Consider the following 21,014-nt stretch of genomic DNA (forward strand, 5'->3'; position numbering starts at 1 on the left):
TGCTGCTGCTGCTGCTGCTGCTGCTGAGATGTCCTAGCCTTGCAAGCCACTTGGTAACCCTGCAGACATTGGTGATTTGTCAAATGCACTTTTGCTGACTCCACATAAAAGACACCCATGCCAGCACCATTTAAAAAACATTTGTGCCAGCGCCACAGAAGAAGTACTTGTGCTGGCACCATGTAAGGAGCACCTGTGCCAGTGGCATATGAAAACACCCAGTGCACTCTGTAAAGTGTTTGGTGTTAGGAAGTGAATCCAATAATGAAAACCATACCAAAACAGACTGGTGCAGCCCTTTTGCTTGCCAGGTTTTGTCAAACTGTCCATCCCATGGCATCATGGACAATTAACATTAAATGATGATGATGATATATATCTGTGATTTGATTTTATAAAAAGTTTTTTTTCAAATTTACCTTCTTTATATTTTTCTTTTACTTGTAATTTACCTGATAAGTGAGTGACAAATTTTTATCAGTTTGTATTGTGAATCATTATTATATATGTTTCTGAGTATTATGTATATGTGTGCGTTTATTTCATTTTGTGGGTGATATGTTTATTCTATTTTTTAAACTTCTTCCTTGCTTCACCTGTCTTATGTGCATTTTCAAGTTCAACTGATAATCCAGTAATGTGCACAATTCTTTTATATTTAAATTTTGTTGTATACCCAATATTAAATGTCCCATTTTCTAGTTGAATTCACTTGTAATTATAGTCACTTCAAGACAAATGTTATGCAGCAAATTTGTTAAATTGTGTTCCCAAAATCACATTGATACATTGATAAATAAACATTACAAGTTTAGTTGAAAATTGATGTTTGGTAGCAGGCAAAATGACCATTGGATATGTTTTGTTCTTACTGTACCTCATATGCAAGGCATGATCAGAGTTGAAAAGTAAATGTTTACCTTTTCATTAGCACATTTCTCATTGAAATACCATATATTTCAATTAAATGTTTATAAAAGTGCACATTTTAACTGATTTTGTAAAGTAACTAACTTTTATTACGTAAGTGGTGTATAGAGCACAACTTAACAAATGATGCTTTTATCTATTATAGTATTTTTATCTTAAAACTCCTGTAATTACATATAGAAGTAAAATCTGCAAAGTTACTGAAATTTTGTTGAAATATTGATTTCACATTTTGGCACAAGGCCAGCAATTTCAAGGGAGAGGATAAGTCAATTACATTGACCCCAGTACTCAAATGGTACTTATTTTATGAATCCCCAAAGAAATGAAAGGCTAAGTCAACCTTGGCATGTAAAATGAGTTGCCAATGTTTTGCAGAGGCTATTATATAATTTTATGTTAGTTTACCTATATTACTTAACTGTATCATCATTATTCATCTTCCACTTTTCCATGCTTGCGCCAGACAGAATTTGTTAAGGCAGATTTTTCTACAGCTGGCTGCCTTCCTTGTCTCCAACAGGTGTATGTCTGGAAAATGAACAGCTTTACTTGTCAGACGAATGGACTCATAACCATTATTGGGTGTCTAAAATAGGGTACACACAAACATGCAACGGACTCCTTTCAGTCCCCACCTACTGAATTATCTCGCAAGGTTTTGGTCAACATAACTGTATGTTAGTTTTTTTCTTTTGAAATGTCTTTTATAGATTCTCAAGATATTGAATGATTCCCTAGTGCAGTTTGCAACATATGTGGACTTTCCTGGTGAGTTTATTTTTAAAATTATTTGATTTAAATTACTTGTAAATTGTTTTAGTATAAATTGATAAACTAGTACAAATAGCTTAATTGGTTAACATTACTACGTTTCTCTCTATGTGCAAAGTTTAGCCAAAATTGAAGTTACAACACTCTTCTTTCATAATAGAATGGTTCTTATTTGTAAAGACATGCATTTGTAAAAATAGTGCAAATGCATCTATTCTCAGCTTTCTGTGTGATGTTGTCTATGTTATGTGCCCTCAATTTGCTGGCTCATAATCACTCTACTTCTAAAAACTGAACCAAGTGTCTCCGAAAACCATTTAGACTGGGTACATTCTGCTTGAATGAGATCCAGACTTTAGAAGGCAAGTTGCAAATTTTCTTATGGAATTTGATTTAATTTTCATGAATACTTTTCCACTTCTAGTCTCAACTTGATAAAATAAACTTAAAAACTATTCACATAAGCTGTGGCTGTGTTGTAAGAAGCTTGCTTCCCAACCACATGGTTCTGGATTCAGTCCTACTGCGTAGCACCTTGGGCAAGTGTCTTCTACTATAGCCTTGGGCCGACCAAAGCCTTGTGAGTGGATTTGGTAGATGGAAACTGACCCAAGACTTGGACCCCCTGCTATCCGCCCACAACATAAATCATACTCACATCACATAACAACAATACTGCACAATTATTTCACCTCAATTGAACCCGCTCTCTTTAACATTGCACCAAAATACATTAAAGCAGAAACAGACCCCATAAAGTTCATGAAGTCTTTTGACAAATTCCTTAAAAAAATCCCAGATAAACCTTCTACACCTGGATATGTACCTGAAAACAATAACTCTCTCCTCGAGTGGGCCATGTTATCTGATTCCTGATTTGAATGACCTTACCAGGTGGTGCTATTAAGTTAGATATGACCAGGGCCAATACTGGCCGAAACTTATCAAAAATGTATATTTACGTGTGTGTGTGTGTGTGTGTGTAGTCCCCCACCATCACTTGACAATCGATATCGGTGTGTTCACGTCCCCATATCGTAGCGGCTTCACAAAAGACACCGATAGAATAAATACTAGGCTTACAAAGAGTACATCCTGGGGCTGATTTGTTCAAATAGAAGTCGGTACTCCAGCATGGCCTCAGTCAAATGACTGAAACAAGTAAAAGAGTAAAAAAAAAAGAGTATAAACTCAGAAATTTTTGTTGTTTTTATTGGTCATTGTAATTATTAAGCTTCAGTTGTTCATTTCACAGTTGTCTATTAGAGGGGTTATCCCCTATAAAATACTTTATTGGTAAATATAAAATTTTACTGATGGTTATTTTATGGTGTATTGATGGAAATAGAACAGTTTTATAGGACGCAACACAGAAGAAATAACATAAACATAATCTATATATGATTTATATTATTTTATATTATTATCTTATATGATTTGTATTATTTTGGTACTTTCATATAAACAACTTCTTTAAAATATTAATCTTTGTGTTGAATTACAGGCAGAGCATCTCTTGAGAAAGCATGCCTCTATTGTTTGCGTATGATTGAGATTACTTTGGAGAAAGAAGATGCATTTTTGGCTGCAATTCGAGAATCTGGGTCATCAATTGTTGTTGTCTGTTTAGACAGGCTGATGCGTGGAGTGAACCCAGCTACAGGGAAGCCTGACCATTTTGTTAACATTGCCAAGTGAGCTAAGATTTTCTTTTAGACAAATATTTCTATTAATTAATTGTCTGAATATAAAAATAAAAGCATAAAAATAAATTGCTGTCATGTTCTTTCTGTTTTAAGGTTTGTCATTTATAACAACCAGTTATATGAGCATGCATTATCAGCCATAAAGATCCTTTTCCTGGTGTGTCGGTCAGTTTCAGTACAATCTGACCTAGTTGCTATGTTCACAGAAAATGAGGTAATGAATAATTTGTCTTCAGTTTTGTGCTTTTTTCAAAATTAAACAATTTCTTTTATAATATTGTTTGAGGAAATAACGTTGTTAGACTCGTGAGTTTGACATGATTGATGTTTGAATCTCTGTGGGTAGATGTATAGGAAAAACTTGAACGAAATGGAACTCAAGAAAGGAAGAACTGAGCAAAATGAAACTGCTGGGAGTGGTGAGGATAAGAAACAGTTATGTTGATTTGATGTAGGTGGTGAAGGTATGCAGTTAGCTAATTCAGAAGGGTAGAGGTATTTTAATAGTAATAGAAGGGGTAATGAGGAATTAGTATTCACATTTTGTTTATTTTTAATCTAGGACTATATGCAATTCTGTGAAAGGTATCAGGTGGCTGTGGATGTGCTAGAAACAACTGCTAAATTTTCCTTAAATCACACACCTTTTCATTGGATTTTTCTTTTTTTTTTACTAAAAAGGCTTCTCCCACTGTTTTAAGTGTGTAATGCGAAAAAAAAAAAAAAAAAGGCCAAAATCGGTCACAAATTTTCCCAGTTTATTTCTTCATGAAAAGCTTCCTTGTGTCGCTGCCAAGGTTGTGGAGACAAAAAAAAATAATAAAAAGATAAATAAAAATATTTGGTACAGTGGAAAAAATTGAACTTATCTGAGCATCCTGATCCAAAACTCCACCATTTCTAATTGTCCATTAAAATTTTATTGAAATGCCAAAACTCAAGTTTCTGTACCTTGTTCTTTTGGATTTAGCTAGGTCTGAAAACACTGCAAAATTGACTTTTTTTTATTACATGTAACAAAATAATCTTTACATAAATATTTTAAAAATTAAAAAAACAAGAAAAGTTTCTTGAAGAACATGAAAAAAATAGGCAACTTCTTTACCATGGACACTATTAATTTGTGTAATTTGAAGATGATTATCACTTCAGTTTCAAAGATATAACATCACTAATATGGCTAATTATTCATGTAGGCCAATTATGCAAAATTTCAACTCAATTCGCTGACCATTCAAATAGTCATATTTCCTGAAATATTCATCCAAATTTCACAAATGAGGTACCAAAATGTTTCTTTTTGGATGTTCTCTGAGGAAAAGTACAGTAGAATTTACATTTAAATATTTTCTAAAATTCTGGAAGGGAAAACCAGATATTCACCAAATCTTCATAGTTTACAGATTTGTTGTTGTTCAAAAACTTCTGTGAATGTTACCCTGGTATTTTTTCAGTAGGTTTAAATAATTTATAAACCAAGCTCATCTTTAATTAATCTTCTAACCTTAAGCCCTTCAAAAATAGTTGTTGTAAGTTCTCTTGATTTTGACCTGGAAATTGTCCCCATAGATATTTGAAAGAGTCACCTACCTTATCTTAAACTTTAAGAAATTATACTGGGAGCATGATGTTTCCTGGTTTTACTGAGAGAATGTTTGTGATGTGTTTTCCAATACTAAAATCTCTTCTTTCTGGTCATCCCTTAGTTTTCATATAACCTATCATCTTCTTTTAATGGCGGGTGGATTTAAAACCATAACTTCTTTGCTTGCCAAGCAATATACAATTTACTTTCAAATCTCCACATTACAGCCAACTGTTTGAAGTGTTTGAGCTTATTCAGTGCCACTTTCATTGTTTCATAACTTAAATGCTTTCTTTCTCTATGCTGCTTGATGATGGTGTAGGTATTTGTCTTTATTATTTATTCATTACCTTACTATCCTTGTTCTCTGGTTCTTTCACTAGAATATAAATGAATGGTTGTGACATATATGTTTTCTAAGAAATTAACTTGACTTTCATTGTGTAGTGTTATAGATGCAATTTTTATTTTAAATTATTAGAATGGATTAAATCAAAAGCATAATACCATTGGTAATTTTCCTAACATGCCAAAAATGAGTAATTTCTTATTTCTGGTCTTAGCAACTGAAGTTGATGTGTTAAACTAAAACTGATATTACATTTGGAATTAGTGCTATCAAATTAACTTAGAATCACCTTGATGGAAACAAAATTGTTGCAGACCAGTGTAGTTCATAATTTTATGAATTTGGTGAGCAGTTTTGGTGAAAAAGACTAATTATGGTGTACTCTATACATAATCATGAGTATCCCCCCCCCCACACACACAGAGCTTTATTTATTGAAATACTAACATGTAGTATACTACTTTCAAATATTTAATCAATATTATGAGGGTAGGCTGAAAAGTTCATAGGCTGACTATGTTTGGCTTTCTTTAGAGCAGATAAAGAGAGTTGTTTCCACTGCATGGATTGTCTCTGGCTAAAAGTGATGACCCCAACACTCACCCTGGCTTAGGAAACATTCAAGGAATCTAGCTTCATCACTGGTGCAAAAGTGGGGAGCTGAATTTAGGAGGGGAAGGGAGATTCTTGAAGATTACCCATGGTCCGGACATCCTGCAACTGTCACTACCAAGGAAAACATTAATCATGTTCTCCTTATGATGATGGATGACAGGTGATTGACTATAAATCAAATAACTAATGTTATTAGCATATCCCATGAGAGAGTGGAGAATATTCTGCTCAATGAACTTGGCATGACAAAGGTTTCTGCTTGGTGAGTGCTATAACTTCTGACACCTGATCAAAAGTGCACCAGGCTGATCACATCAGAGGAAAATTTGATATTGTTTGAAGCAGATCCAGCTAGATTCCTTGAATGTTTCCTACGCCAGGATGAGTGTTGGGTTCATCACTTCTAGCCAGAGACAAAGAGACAATCCATGCAGTGGAAACAAACCTCCTTATCTGCTCTAAAGAAAGCCAAGGTTGTTTCATCTGCAGGGAAGGTGATGGCCCCAGTTTTTTAGGATGTAAAAGGCATTGTGTTTATTGACTATCTTCAAAAGGGCCACACCATCAATGGAAAGTACTATGTCAACTTAAAATTGATAAGTGAATAGCCTGGTCCATTGCTGATCTAAATCATGTTATATTCTATTAAATCTTATATTATTTATATTCTACTTAAACAACCCAGATCATTCAAAGAGAATTACTTCAAGGATTTGTTGAGTGTATGGAGAACGAAGAAGAAGAAGTTGCTCCTACAGAAGGTCAAAGTAAGTTTTCATATTCTGTTTTTACTGATTGTAGTTCACATTTTATTGATAACTGTATGTAGACTTAGCTATTGGAGTAAGTTGAAGTACTTGATTTTAATATGAGAGGAGTTAGGTAGTCTTTTATAAGTTTCTCGGTTGTGTTGCTTTTCACATCCCCATATCTTTAGAATTGTAGGAATTTTTGTGCAAAAGTATTAGAGATGCAAGAAATGTTTTGTATGCTTAGGTTTTTTGGAGCTTTTTGTAGTATTCATATCAAACATTTTAGAGATATCAAATATTTTTATCACAGGCTTCTCTGAAGTTGTTGCCTAGCCCCAGTTATTACTTTCACATACCTTAATCCTCCCATCCACCATGACAATGTTTAGAAAATGAAGTTGCAACATCGATTTAAAATGCAACTTACCTTCCCTGGGGTATTTAAATTCTTAATTTTTTCTTTTAAGGAGTGTGGCTCTTATAAAGAACTTTGGTATTTCTTAATTGAAGTTTCTTTCTGCTTTCTGTTTATGCAAACTAACTTCACTTTTCTTTTAATTTCAGGATTTCTCAATATGCTAGAAATTCGTAACACGATGCGTAAACATTTGATGCAACTTCTGATCAACTCTTTAGATTACCCTGCACCAAATGTTGCCCTTTTCCTGTTGGGATTTGAACTCAGAAAGCCAGTTGAGAAAACTAACCTTCAAGATCCTGGTAATCTCTACTTATATTTCTGTGATTTTATCAAGTTTCAATTTCCCTGTAAAAATAATTATATTTATTATATTCTGAAGAGGTTGGATTTTGGCTTTTATATTGACCTTTGGTGATATACTGTGCTTGTGTAGACATGTCAAGCCAAATAAGACCATAGTTGTGGCTGATGCCAGTGGCACATAAAAAATACCCACTACACTCTTGGAGTGGTTGGCATTAGGAAGGGCATCCAGCTGTAGAAACCTTCCCAAATCAGATTGGAACCTGGTGTAGCACCCTCGGCTTACCAGGTTTCAGTCAAACCATCCAACCCATGTCAGCATGGAAAATGGATGTTAAATGATGATGATGATGATTATGAGGCAATGAATTTATGAGTTAGAAGAAGGAAATGAAGACAAAAGAGTCTGTACCCATCAGGGCAGACATAATTAAACATGGTTGTCTATTTTTAACCTTCTAAACACTAGACACAAGATACTTCATAACATGAAATGAGATTACTAACCTCTCCCTCAGCCCTGCTCTATTTTGTGATGACTAAAGGACATGGTGAATGATCCTCATGACCCTCTCTCACTGCTGCATGACTGATGTTCTGAAATAGAGGGAAGAATCAACCCAATACTTGTGCTCTATTTATTAAGCTTCTAAGAATGAAATGCAAAGGATTCAAACTCAGAACACAGGGATGTGAAATAATTTCTGCACAGCATTTGTCTAATGCTCTGACCATTCTTCTCATCAACCAGCTTACGTTTGTGTACTCTGTACTTTAAAAATGATGTAGTGGTTACCACTTGAATGTCTGCTGGATCAGGGCTGTCCTACATTAAATGATGATAAGTAAAAGCAGCATCCATAGTCTAACCAGCCTCAAATACCAGTGAGTTGACCACCTCTGATTGTAGATATGCACGTGTTAAGGAACAAACAAATATGAAATTGAAATATACGAATCTGAATTTGAAAGAGTTTTTTTGAACAAGGAAATCATGAAGTTTGACCCCACTGCCTGGACTTTGGAGTAACAAATGTTACAGGTTTGCAAGATATTGACCAAACCAAGAAGGAAATGCAGCAAGTCTGACCCATTTTAATAAAGTTTTAGATTTACTTTAGGATTATTTCTTTAAATTTAGCTACCAGAATTCTATAATGCGAAAAATGTGACACCCATGAAATAACTATATTCTAAAATTTTTATCAAATAGCCAATGATCTCTCAGTACTCATGCAGTTCAAGAGAAATCTATGACTTTGTTGCTACATGTCTTGCAATTGATGGAAAATATTGTAAAGACTCCCCTTCTTTGTCACTGTGTTTTTCCCTTTCTTTTTCTAGCAGCTCCATAAATCTTCTGACCTATTTCACATAGTGAAGGTGTGTGGCTTAGTGGTCAAAGTAATCAACTCACAATTATAAGGTCATGAGTTTGATTCTCAGTGGTGCATTGTGTCCTTCAGCAAGACATACTATTTCACATTGCTTCAGTCCACTCAGCTGGCATAAATGAGTTGTACTTATAATTCTAAGGGCTGGCCTTGTCACATTCTGTGTCATGCTGAATTTCCCTGAGAACCATATTAAGAGTACGTGTGTCTGTGGAGTGCTCGGCCACTTGCACATTAATCTCACAAGCAGGCTGTTCTGTTGATTGGATCAACTGGAACCCTTGTTGTCATAACCGAAGGAGTGCCATATCACATATTAATTGTCTTTTGCTCTAATGAATTTTTAGCAAAAGCAATATTCTTGATATCTGGCATGTGAATTTCTCAGCAAAGTTTCTAGTTAGACTGCTTCATAGTTGTAAAAATCAATTAGATGCTTTCCAACATATATGTTATTACTTAAGATTAGGCTAGTGCTTCATCATAGGTTAGCTACCGTCATCTCGGTCTATGCCCCTCAACCGGGGCTACCGGATGGGCAGAAAGACCAATTCTACGACACCCTCATGCAAACTACCTCGTTGACGAATGACAGGGACCTTCTCTTTGTGGCTGGTGATTTCAATGGTCATGTTGGACGTCATGCAGGGGGGCTTCCATGGCATTCATGGAGGCTATGGCTTCGGTTCCCGCAATGAGGAGGGAACCAGACTGCTGGAGTTCTGTGATGCAAATGATCTTATGGTTTGCAATACCAACTTAAAGAAACCTGCCTGTCACCTAGTCACCTACCAGACACTCTAGCCAAATTGGCTACATCCTCGCCAGAAATAGGAAAAGAAGGCGGCTTATAAATGCCAAAACCTTCCTTGGCGAAGAATGTACCCCTCAACACAGATTAGTAGTTAGCGACTTCAGGATCACGGCAAAAAGGATGCCCAGAAGTAGACCAACTTGGAGGAGAAGGGTTTGGAAACTTAAAGATCCAGCAAACGGACAGAGATTTAGAGACATACTACTTGAAGCATTTGACGAAATAGAAGGGGATATAGCATCATACAACATGGAAGACAACTGGAGGTTCCTACGGGACAACCTGCTGAGTGCCACCAACCAGATCTGTGGCTGGTGTAAAGTTCCCTCTCGACCTAAAGTAACTTGGTGGTGGAACAGTGTGGTTGACAGGGCTACCAGACAAAAGAAACAGGCTTGGAAGGACTGGAAGAATGGAGGTAGCAGGGAAGTGTATCAGACTGCTAGAAGGGAAGCTAGGAGACAGGTTTATCTAGCCAGAGGGGAAGCAGATAAGAAAAAGTTTGCCAATGTTCTGCGCCGTGAAGACCAAAGACTTGAAGTATTTCGTGTTGCAAGACAGTGTGTGAGAGAGAATCATGATGTCGTGGGAGAGAAATGTGTTCGCATGGATGATGGTACACTTGCTCTAAATGAGACTGCAAAGAAAGAGGTTTGGAGATGCCACTATGAAAGATTGCTCAATAAAGAGAATGAATGGGAGAAAGAGAGTCTGCCGAATGTCGACCCAACAGAGGGACCAGCTATCCGAGTTGATAGTACCAGGGTAGATAAAGCAATTAAGAGTATGAAGACAGGGAAAGCCCCCAGCCCATCAGGAATCACTGCAGAGATGCTCAAAATATCTGGCAGTGTCGGCTATAGCCTAGTCACCCATATTGTTAACCAGGTGATACATGAAGGAGTCATACCCAATGACTGGTGTAGCAGCACCATAGTCAACTGTTACAAAGGTAAAGGTGATGCTTTAGATACAAATAACTACAGAGGTATCAGGTTGTTGGATCAGGTAATGAAAGTCACGGAGAGGGTCATAGCCCAACTAATTAGAGAGAGAGTCAGCTGAGATGAGAAGCAGTTTGGATTCGTGCCAGGGAAAAGCACCACTGATGCTATATTTCTGGTAAGACAGCTGCAGGAGAAATACCTAGCCAAGGATAAACCTCTGTACCTGGCTTTCGTTGATATGGAGAAAGCCTTTGACAGGGTCCCCTGATCCCTCATCTGGTGGTCAATGAGGAAACTAGGGATAGAAGAATGGTTAGTGAGAGCTGTGGGAGCCATGTACAGAGATGCTGTCAGTAAGGTGAGGGTTGGCAATGAGTACATTGAAGAATTCCGGGTAGAGGTAGGGGTCCACTAAGGTTCTGTCCTCAGCCCCCCTCCTATTTATCATAATCCTCCAGGCGATAACAGAGGAATTCAAGACAAGATGCCCCTGGGAGCTCCTCTATGCTGATGACCTTGCACTAATTGCTGAATCACTATCAGGACTAGAGGATAAGTTTCTGGTGTGGAAGCAGGAACAAGAATCGAAGGCCCTTAGGGTCAACTTAGCTAAAACCTAAGTTCTAATAAGTAGGAAGGTAGACAAAACACAGAACCCTTCAGGTTGATGGACATGCTCGATCTGTAGAAAAGGTGTAGGTAGAAACTCTATAAGATGCTCCCAGTGCAAGCTATGGACACATAAGAGGTGCAGCAATATCAAAGGAAGGCTAACTAGGAAGAAAGTATTTGTATGTGGCAGATGTTCAGGTGCAATAAACACTGAAAATATGCAGAAAACAACTTCTGTCTCATTACAGGGAGAAAAACGAGAAGTAGTTGATAGCTTCCGCTATCTGGGTGACCAAGTTAGTAGTGGGGGTGGGTGCGCTGAAAGTGTAGCTGCTAGAATAAGAATAGCCTGGGCAAAGTTGAGAGAGCTCTTACCTCTGCTGGCGACAAAAGGCCTCTCGCTCAGAGTAAAAGGCAGACTGTATGACGCATGTGTATGAACAGCCATGCTACATGGTAGTGAAACATGGGCCTTGACTGCTGAGGACATGCGTAAGCTCGCAAGGAATGAAGCCAGTATGCTCCGATGGATGTGTAATGTCAGTGTGCATACCCGACAGAATGTAAGTATCTTGAGAGAAAAGTTGAACCTAAGAAGCATCAGTTGTGGTGTGCAAGAGAGACGATTGCGCTGGTATGGACATGTGGCGAGAATGGATGAGGATAGCTGTGTGAAAATGTGTCACACCCTAGCGGTTCAGGGAACCCGTGGAAGAGGCAGGCCCAGGAATACCTGGGATGAGGTTGTGAAGCACGACCTCCGAACTTTAGAGGCCTCACCGAGGTAATGACTTCTGACTGAGACCTTTGGAAATATGCTGTGCGTAAGAAGACCTGGTAAGCCAAGTGAGACCTAAATCCAAGGCCTCTGCCAGGGATGTAGCCAGCCTACTTATGCATAACATTCTTTGGACACTAAACTCCGCTTGCGAAGACCTGTTGAGGCAAGTGAAATCGAAATCGAAATCGAACTATATTTGTAGACTGGTAGCCATGCCAACGTTTTCATTGAACACTAAACTCTGCTTGCAAAGACCTGTTGGGGCAAGCGAAAGCGAAATCGTGATGGCACCAGTACCAGTAAATCACTAAGAGCACCGTCCGAGCGTGATTGTTGCCAGAACACCAGCAGACTGGCTTTCGTGCCGGTGGCTCGTAAATAGCACCATTTGAGCGTGGACATTACAAACATCGCCTTCCTGGCACTTGTGCCAGTGGCATGTGAAAAGACATTTGAGTGAGTTCGTTGCCAGTACCACTGGACTGGCTCCTGTGCAGGGGGCACGTAAACTACACCATTTAGAGCGTGGCCGTTGCCAGTATCTCCTGACTGGCCTTCATGCTGGTGGCACGTAAAAGCACCCACTACACTCTCTGAGTGGTTGGCGTTAGGAAAGGCATCCAGCTGTAGAAACTCTGCCAAAACAGATTGGAGCCTGGTGTAGCCATCTGGTTCACCAGTCCTCAGTCAAATCGTCCAACCCATGCTAGCATGGAAAGTGGACGTTAAACGATGATGATGATGATGTTGTACCTTGTGGATTCAATTATGTTTTCCACTCCCTTCAATTAAACAACCTCGCTGCTGTTACCCTATCGGTACATAACTAAGCTAGCGAGTATGACCTAGCAGTTTGTATCACACTTTCTTTTAATGTTTTAAGTGCTTGTATAGTAGTGAGAAGATGTAGATACTATCAGCTGTACCTTCTTTGATCCAGCAGACATCAAGAATGTGGTGGCTGTAGCGATAAAGTACTGCACTGCAGTTGGCTGATACTGATTTTCAGCTGAGTAAACTGAAGCAATGTGCTTTGCTTGTTGACTCAACATACCACTCACTCCAGTAATAGGATCCCTACACTCTAACTCGAGGTCAGATGCTCTTGTGAATATGCAGCTACCTTCCAGTCCTTTTTATTCTTCGGTATGGTTAGTGAACAGATTGCAAGAGTGTGACCAAAGCTCAAAACTAAGAATCAAATAAATGATGAAGAAATGAAGAATGATCAATATCAATGTATAAGTGTTTATTATTTGCAAAACACACCATTTTAAACTGTAGCAATATCTGGACACCCTAACGTTATAAGATAATAAGTCTTGTTAAACATTTTGATTTCAGATATGCTTAATATCTGCAGAGAGCAAAAGAAGGTTGAATAATTTACAAAACTATGAGGAGAATTAAGTCATAAAACAAGAGAGTTAATAGATTTGCATTTATAATATATTACCATCATTTTTACATTCATTCTTTCCATGCTGGCTTAAGTTGAGTCTTATTCTATGGCCAGATTCCCCTCTTGTAACCAACACTTACCTGTTTTTCAAGTAAACTATTTCTAATTTGCCTCACATTTAGAAGCAACAAAGCTGCTGAGCTACAGAAGACACATCATCATCATTGTTCACTGTCAAATGTGAAGACATATGGAGATAAATATTTGCACATGTGTACACACACACACACACACACACACACACACAAACATGGCAGGCTTCAGTATTACTTCCACAACACAAGGCATTAGTCAGCCTAATGCTTGATTGGAAGGCACAAGGTGTTACACTAGGATAGAAGCCAAAAACCACATACTTGCAAAGCCAACTTTGTGTCCCCATAGCCTTGTCTGCACCTTATAATATGTATCAATTGTTGCAGCTGCTACTGTTTTTCTTTCCTCATGGAATAAAATGCACCTTTTTTCACTTGTATACTGAGACTAATTGAATTAAATTTTAAACTATTTTAATTTTGGCATTTCTTAAATTGAAAACTACTGGTTACTTTATTTTCCTAACCTTCAGGTGTTCTCGGATGTCCCCGAACTTGTCTCCATTCATTGATAACTATTCTGAATCGTGGTGTTGGAAGCCGCACAGGACCTCGGTGTTTGACTTTCACCCCCCAACTTGCTGAGTTAGCTTACCATCTACTTTATGTGCTATGTGCAAACAAAGAAACCTCCCCACCAACAATGCGCTACCTGAGAACTGTGCATGATTTTTTCTATCGGCAACTTAAACATCTTCCATTTATTGGAGAATCATCCAGTAAGAAATTATATTTTTATCTTGTGTGTGTGTTGTATATCTTATTAAATCTCACATGTAAATTAATTAAAACTGGGAGTATTTTTGTTTAGTTCATAATATGCTTGTTAGATCATAGGTTCATACACCTTTCTAGATATAGCATTGTGTTTGCAGCTGCATTCTCTGTTTTTTGTTTGTTTGTTTGTTGTTACATTTGAAAACTTGTAGAAGACAGCCTTCTTAAAAATCATATCATATTTTTCAAGAATGCTTACTTTGTCAATAATATTTTTATCATAAGCTTTTAATGTATAACATGAAAATTTATTCTTTTCCATATATAATTATGAGTCATTGCCAGATTTATTTGAATCACATTGGTTAACAATACTGATTTAATAATTTTCTGGAAACTGCAAAGGGAACAAATAAACTAATATAGCTCATTTTTCACTTTTACTACACTCAATTTTACCAATAGAGGACATCACTTACAAAAATTTCTATACATGCATGCAATTAGAAACTGAAGAAGCTCATGCAGACTGCAATAGAAAGAAAAAAATCTAAAAAGATGCAATAAAGAATTGGTACTCTATAGGCCAGAAGTGAGGGTGCTTAAGAACAAATGCGGGCTCATAGTGAAGACAAAGAGAAGAGGGAAAACCTTCTACACGAAGATTTTTAAATCATCAGTGAAGTCTATTCTCCACTGTCTCAAATTTTGGAAAATGTGCCACCTATTCTGGTTTGTGAAATTAAAAATACCCCCAAACTGAAGAGACCAAACAAAGCCTCAGGAAAAGATGTTATGACAACAGAGATGTTAAGATGTGAAGGTGAAGAGCTTTAGGAATTCCTTGCTCTATGCTTCAGTTGCTATCTGAAGGTGGGTAAAATACCCTCATTGTGGAAAGAGTTGTTACCATCTTGTTTGATAAGAAGGGTTATAAAGAAGATTAAAGAACCTATTACCCCATATGCCTCTTGTTTCATCCCTATAAACTGTTTACAAAGGTTATGGTTACCAGAACATTGAGATATCTCAATGACCAGCTGCTGAGAAAGAAAACAAGTTTCTGTAAGAACTACAGTATTGTGGATCACATATTCACTCTAACACAACTTATAGAATGAGTGAAAGAATACAAGGTACATTGCTTTGGTTCACTCCAAAAAGATTGGGAAAGGCATCAAACCAAGAAATACCATCTCTCCCAAATTCTTCACTGCATGTTTAGAAATGTTCATTGGCAATAATGATTAGATGAATAGCATGAACATCAACTGACACACCTCCAATTTATTTCTGAAACCACTTACTAACGTTGTTAACGGCTTTTTTATGGTTCCTTCGATACTGGCTCTTTGGTTCACTAAGTGACAAATTTCACTTCAACCTGTACAATTCTTTATTTTCCGTAAAACTTTCTTATTTACTTTCTGCCAGTCGTATTAAGAAATGTAATTTCCATTACCCAGTTATTTTCATTGTTTACTATCTTCTGCTTATGTATATAACCATGCCTAGAAGGAAAGTGTCAAATTTGTCTACAATGTCAAGGTCAGCCAAAAGAATGTTTCTGTCCACGGAAAGAGAGGCAGCTGCAGAAAGGGAAGCATACCAAGAAATGAACAGGCTGTGCACTACAAAAGCCAGAGCATCTCAAAGTGATGAACAGAGGGATGCATGGCTGACAAGGAATAGGATCTCCACTGCAGAACGAAGAGCAGTTGCAACAGCTCAGAGAAACAACTTCTACGAAGCAACTTTGAATTATGATCCAGCAGTTCATTATGCAGATGACACTAGAGTCTACATTGGTTCAATGTGCATACATTGTAAAGCAAGGACATGGCTTTGGGAGACACCAGCACTGTGCTGCAGTGTGGAAAGGTGTGGAAACTCCCTGCAATTCCCCAACCTCCAGAGTCATTGAAGAAACTGTTGTCATCATATGACCAAGATTCCAAGCACTTCCAAAACAAAATTAGACAGTACAATGCTGTACTACAGATGACATCATTTGCAGCCACAAGAGATTTAACTGAACCAGGATTCATGCAAACTTTCAAGATCCAAGGTCAGATTTATCATCAGATTGGTCTCTACTACCTCTGTCAAATGAATCACCAAAGTCGGCCATTCATTGTTTATAATCTGTACCAGTTTTTTGGTTACGAAATAGGCTACACAAAACATGTCTTTGAATTACATGTATTTACTTTATATACATATATGAGTTGAAAACTTTCTTTTAACATTTCATTTCACGTCTATGTTCCATGCTGGCATGGGTTGGAGAGTTATTAATATAGAAAGTTGGTATCTCAGCTACTAGAAGTTGAGACCCGTGTAAAATCATTGCTGTTGTGGTGATACGTCATCTCTGCTTGGTTGTTTTTATCATAAAATAAGGCTTTCCATCGTAAGTGGTCCGTGAAATCTGTTAATTTAGTAATGACTTCTTTTAGATATACATCTTTACGTGGAATCAGTATATCTTTTAATGATGCTTCTATTGTTATTTGCTTCATTTTCCCAGTATGTGCCTGCTTTATGTCTGGTTAAAGCATCTTAGTCAGAAATATATATGTTGTGTAAGATATAATTAAGATGAGAGTGTGTTTACAGCTGTTTCTGTATAAGAAGCTGTGGTAAATTTGTATTTACCTTGTTATAGTTGATAGACCTCTTCAGAACAGTTATATATATATTAAACCACAGTTTTACCTTTAAATTACCTACTACTGTATACCTTACAACAAGGACCATACATACTGAGGTAATACCAGAAGTGCCTATGGATACATCTATCACTTAGATGGTTACATTACTTCTATCTTCTATCTTACACAACTATATATCTACAACATATGTGGAAAATAGGTGTTTGTTTGTTTGTGGTGTTGTTAGCTAACTCCTCCTACATTGTTTTATTGATTTTGATGAAACTTGACACGTGAGTAAAACGCATGTCTGGAAACCTTGTGACATACTTAGATTGTTGAAAAAGTCAATAATACAGCCCCTGCAAGAGATCTTTATATATACCTCATATAACCTTTTTTTTTTTTAAACACCCAAGAGAAATAACCCATAGCACCCACACGAAATTTTTTTAAACACTCAAGGGAAATAACCCATAGCACCTGCTCTTACAGTTGTTAGTTTTTAGCAAAGCAATCAATATATCAATCTCATGATCAGCAGACCTAATTCTGCATTTCACTACTCACAGTTTTCAACCGCTAAACCTTATTATTGCACTTTGTTGATGCATGTACACTTTCAATGCCCATAACTCTGATAATTCTGCATTTCACTACTCACAGTTTTCAACTGCTAAACCTTATTATTGCACATTCTTTATGCATGTACACTTTCAATGCTCATAACTCCGAAAAGGCTGCATTTTTCCAGTTAAAATTTTACGATGACACTACATAAATTTTTGATTCCAGAACATATCAAGTCACCCCATAAGTTCTGCCCAAATTTTGAATAAAGAAAACAAGTGATCAAATGATTTAATTGAAATTTCATCATCAATGTACTTTCCCTGATTATCTATGATTTCCTTCCATCTATTTACATGCTTTTTAATCCCATCAATGTAAAGCTCTTTTGGTTTCAAAGCGAAGAACTCTGAAATGTCAGTTTCGACCTCCTCCTGACTTGCGAAAGTCATGTTCCCTGTATGATGTGATCTTTGCAGTGTGGGGTTGCACATTGTCCTGATGAAACATCACTCCTTTTCGATTCACTAAAGCGGGTCTTTTATTCTTCAAAGCTTGGTTCAAACACTTTAATTGCTGACAGTAGATTTGAGCATTGATTGTTGCATTAAGTGGTAATAATTCAAAGTGAACTACTCCTTTGCAATCCCACCAGATAGAGAGAAGGCCCTTTTCTCGGTTGTGGTTGAGCATTTTCCCTTTTACCAAGCCACTGTTTACGACGTTTAACATTTCAATAGAAGATCCATTTTCCATCACAAGTCTCTCCAAAAAAGGTGAAATTATTTAGCGAGAATGGAGAGAAGAGCAGATGTCAACTCGGGATTTGCTATACTTGAAAAATCTATAGTGTCTATGGCTGTATTATAAAGGAGTGCAAAATCATCAAAGACTTTTTCATTTGCAGATAAATTAGATATTCTTATCGACACACATTTGATTATCCCCTTAATAACACTTTGGGGATGATTAGATTAGGCATGGATATACTTAATAGTTTTGTTAGGCTTATGATAGGGGTAGAATAAGCCATTATCCAAATTTAATGTTACATCCAGTATGTTAGCCCATTTAGAGACATTTTCAAATATAATATCTAATCTGTATAATTTGAAAAATTTTATTAATTTTTTCCTAATCCTATTGGTTGCTTGTGCAGAGGATTCAGATATGGCGAATAAGGCATCATCTCTATTTAGGCCTCCAGTAATATTAGAGAATTCTTCCTTAATTTTTGAGATTAGAAATAGTCCAACAATGTCTGTGACCTGGGCAGCATCCGAACTTCCCATTGTAACATCAAAGTCGTCGTGAAATTCAGATCAGGTCCATGTCCTATTTTTGAAGGATATCAGTGTTTTCTTTGCGGTAAAGACGATGTTTTTCTCCAAAGGCGTAATACTTGTAAACTTCTCCGCAAATTTAATTGCTTTGTCTAGTAAATCAGGTTTAATGGACTTGTAGTAGTTACTAATGTCGAACTGAATAAAGTGGGTTTTCTTTTTGTTATTTAAAGAGCAGAACCAAGTTATGACATCTGTGGATATCCAAAGTGGGAGGTTTGTGTTTCTTTCAACGTGAGGGATAATTCTATCAATGATAGACTTACTAATTCTGCCCAAATCCGATTTTGGTTGGACAGATTAGCCTAACGTTTGGTTTGCTCTTGAAATTGGCTTTGTGGTCCTTAAAGTTGAAGTGTGGGATTTTATGAGCATAGGGTTCAGCACTATCTAGTAGTTTTAGCTCTTTAATTAGATTGAAATGTTTCTTATTAATTTCATTCAGTTTATTATTAGCCACTATTTTATATTTAGAGTTCAATTCTTTCAAGATAAAGTTATCATAGGTGTTGGTGAATATAGGTTTCCTGTTTTATCAGAGAGAACATGTATGTTATCAGAATATTTTATTTGAGAGATAATGTCATTTAATTTCTTCTGGATGTGGTTTGTAGTTCTTGAGAATATCAGTTTTTTCACCCTGTTAATGAGCTCTCTTTCTAGTTTCAATAGTGTGGGATTGAAAGTGAGGTTTCTGTAGGTTTTCCAGCTCTTGTTTATTATTCAAGTGTTTTCCACCTGAATCATAATAGAATGCTTTCCATCTTAATCTTTTGATGAATTTGCTGATTCTTTGCAATAGCAAAGCAGTGTACATGTCCCTAGATGGAATTGAGATATTTTTTATGGATAGGCTGAGGAATTGTTTGTCCATAAGTTGATGCAGTCGGAAGTGCTCACCTCAAGCAAATGTAGAACAATAAAGAAATAAGTGATATCCACTTTATACAGCTCAACCAATTAGCGCTCTGACAGAGCTTCAGGAATATAAAATTAAGAAGATAAATTCAAAGGTCGATGTATATATTCATTCAATCCATATTAACGAAATTCTACATGGTATACATACATAGATGCATTCATCTATATGATATATGAAATTTCTAAGAATGTATAAATACATACATACAAATGAAAATTTATAAATATATAAAAATATAAGTCCATATATGTATCTGCGAAGTCCAAATGTTCAAATTTGATTCAATGAAGAGGAAGATAAAAAAGCAAATGTAAAATGATTCATAAGGAATCCTAAGCATGTATAAAATTTATGTATAAAATCTTACAGCCATTTCGAAAAGATAAAGGTTGCTATGGGCGAGCTAACTCCAACCATAGCAATTCTCTATATTTCTCTCATTAGAGTTAATAGATTCCCAAGGTCGAAACTTTAAAAGAAATGGTAGGTTAGTTGATTTTTAAAAGAATGAATGTTTAATCGGACCATTCTCTTCAAGCAGAAGTTATAGTTTCAAGCTAAAGTGCATTATGACACTATATATAATATAAAGTTTTAGAAGAGTCCATAATATGAAGGAAGGCTAGATTAGGATGCTATAGTTCAATTACTTTTGGTGAAAAGTTAAAAAGTTGAAAGATATACATACATATATATACATAGAAATCTATCTATCTATCTATCTATCTATCTATCTATCTATCTATCTATATATATATATATATATATATATATATATAATTAAAATTAATTTACAAAGGTATCGTTAATTCTATTATTATCCAATGTAACTATTTTAAGAATGATAATAACAGAATCAACGATACAGGCGACAGCAGGCTAAAAAATAGCATTAAATAGCCAAGGGATTAAAATTAATCAAAGACATACTAAGTATGTCTGCCTGCTTGAAATAACAGTCAAAACTCGTTATTAAAACGCCAAAAGTACACTGGTGATAACTACAGAAATCAAACGAAGGCAAATTTGGTTAAGACAATCTACTTACATTGCCAGTTTTGACTGTTATTTCAAGCAGGTAGACATACTTAGTATGTCCTTTGATTAATTTTATATATATATAGGTACACACATATATATACATGCATATATGTATATACATATATACATACATATACATCTATACATATACATACAGATGTATATACCCATATATGCATGCATATAATATATATATATATATATATATATATATATATATATATATA

The 21,014-nt window shown here is 36.3% G+C and overlaps 1 protein-coding gene across 1 annotated transcript in view; it reads left to right on the forward strand.

Moving 5' to 3' along the window:
* The window catches only part of LOC106881660 (nuclear pore complex protein Nup205), a 331,146-nt gene that overhangs the window by 189,002 nt on the left and 121,130 nt on the right, over positions 1 to 21,014 (forward strand). The window contains exons 18-23 of the mRNA XM_052973459.1: positions 1,644 to 1,701; positions 3,209 to 3,398; positions 3,504 to 3,624; positions 6,645 to 6,726; positions 7,276 to 7,431; positions 14,014 to 14,259. Coding sequence (XP_052829419.1) covers positions 1,644 to 1,701; positions 3,209 to 3,398; positions 3,504 to 3,624; positions 6,645 to 6,726; positions 7,276 to 7,431; positions 14,014 to 14,259 — 853 coding nt within the window. The remainder of the gene's footprint in view (positions 1 to 1,643; positions 1,702 to 3,208; positions 3,399 to 3,503; positions 3,625 to 6,644; positions 6,727 to 7,275; positions 7,432 to 14,013; positions 14,260 to 21,014) is intronic.

This window comes from Octopus bimaculoides, chromosome 15, assembly GCF_001194135.2.
Source record: "Octopus bimaculoides isolate UCB-OBI-ISO-001 chromosome 15, ASM119413v2, whole genome shotgun sequence".
NCBI lineage: Eukaryota > Metazoa > Mollusca > Cephalopoda > Octopoda > Octopodidae > Octopus > Octopus bimaculoides.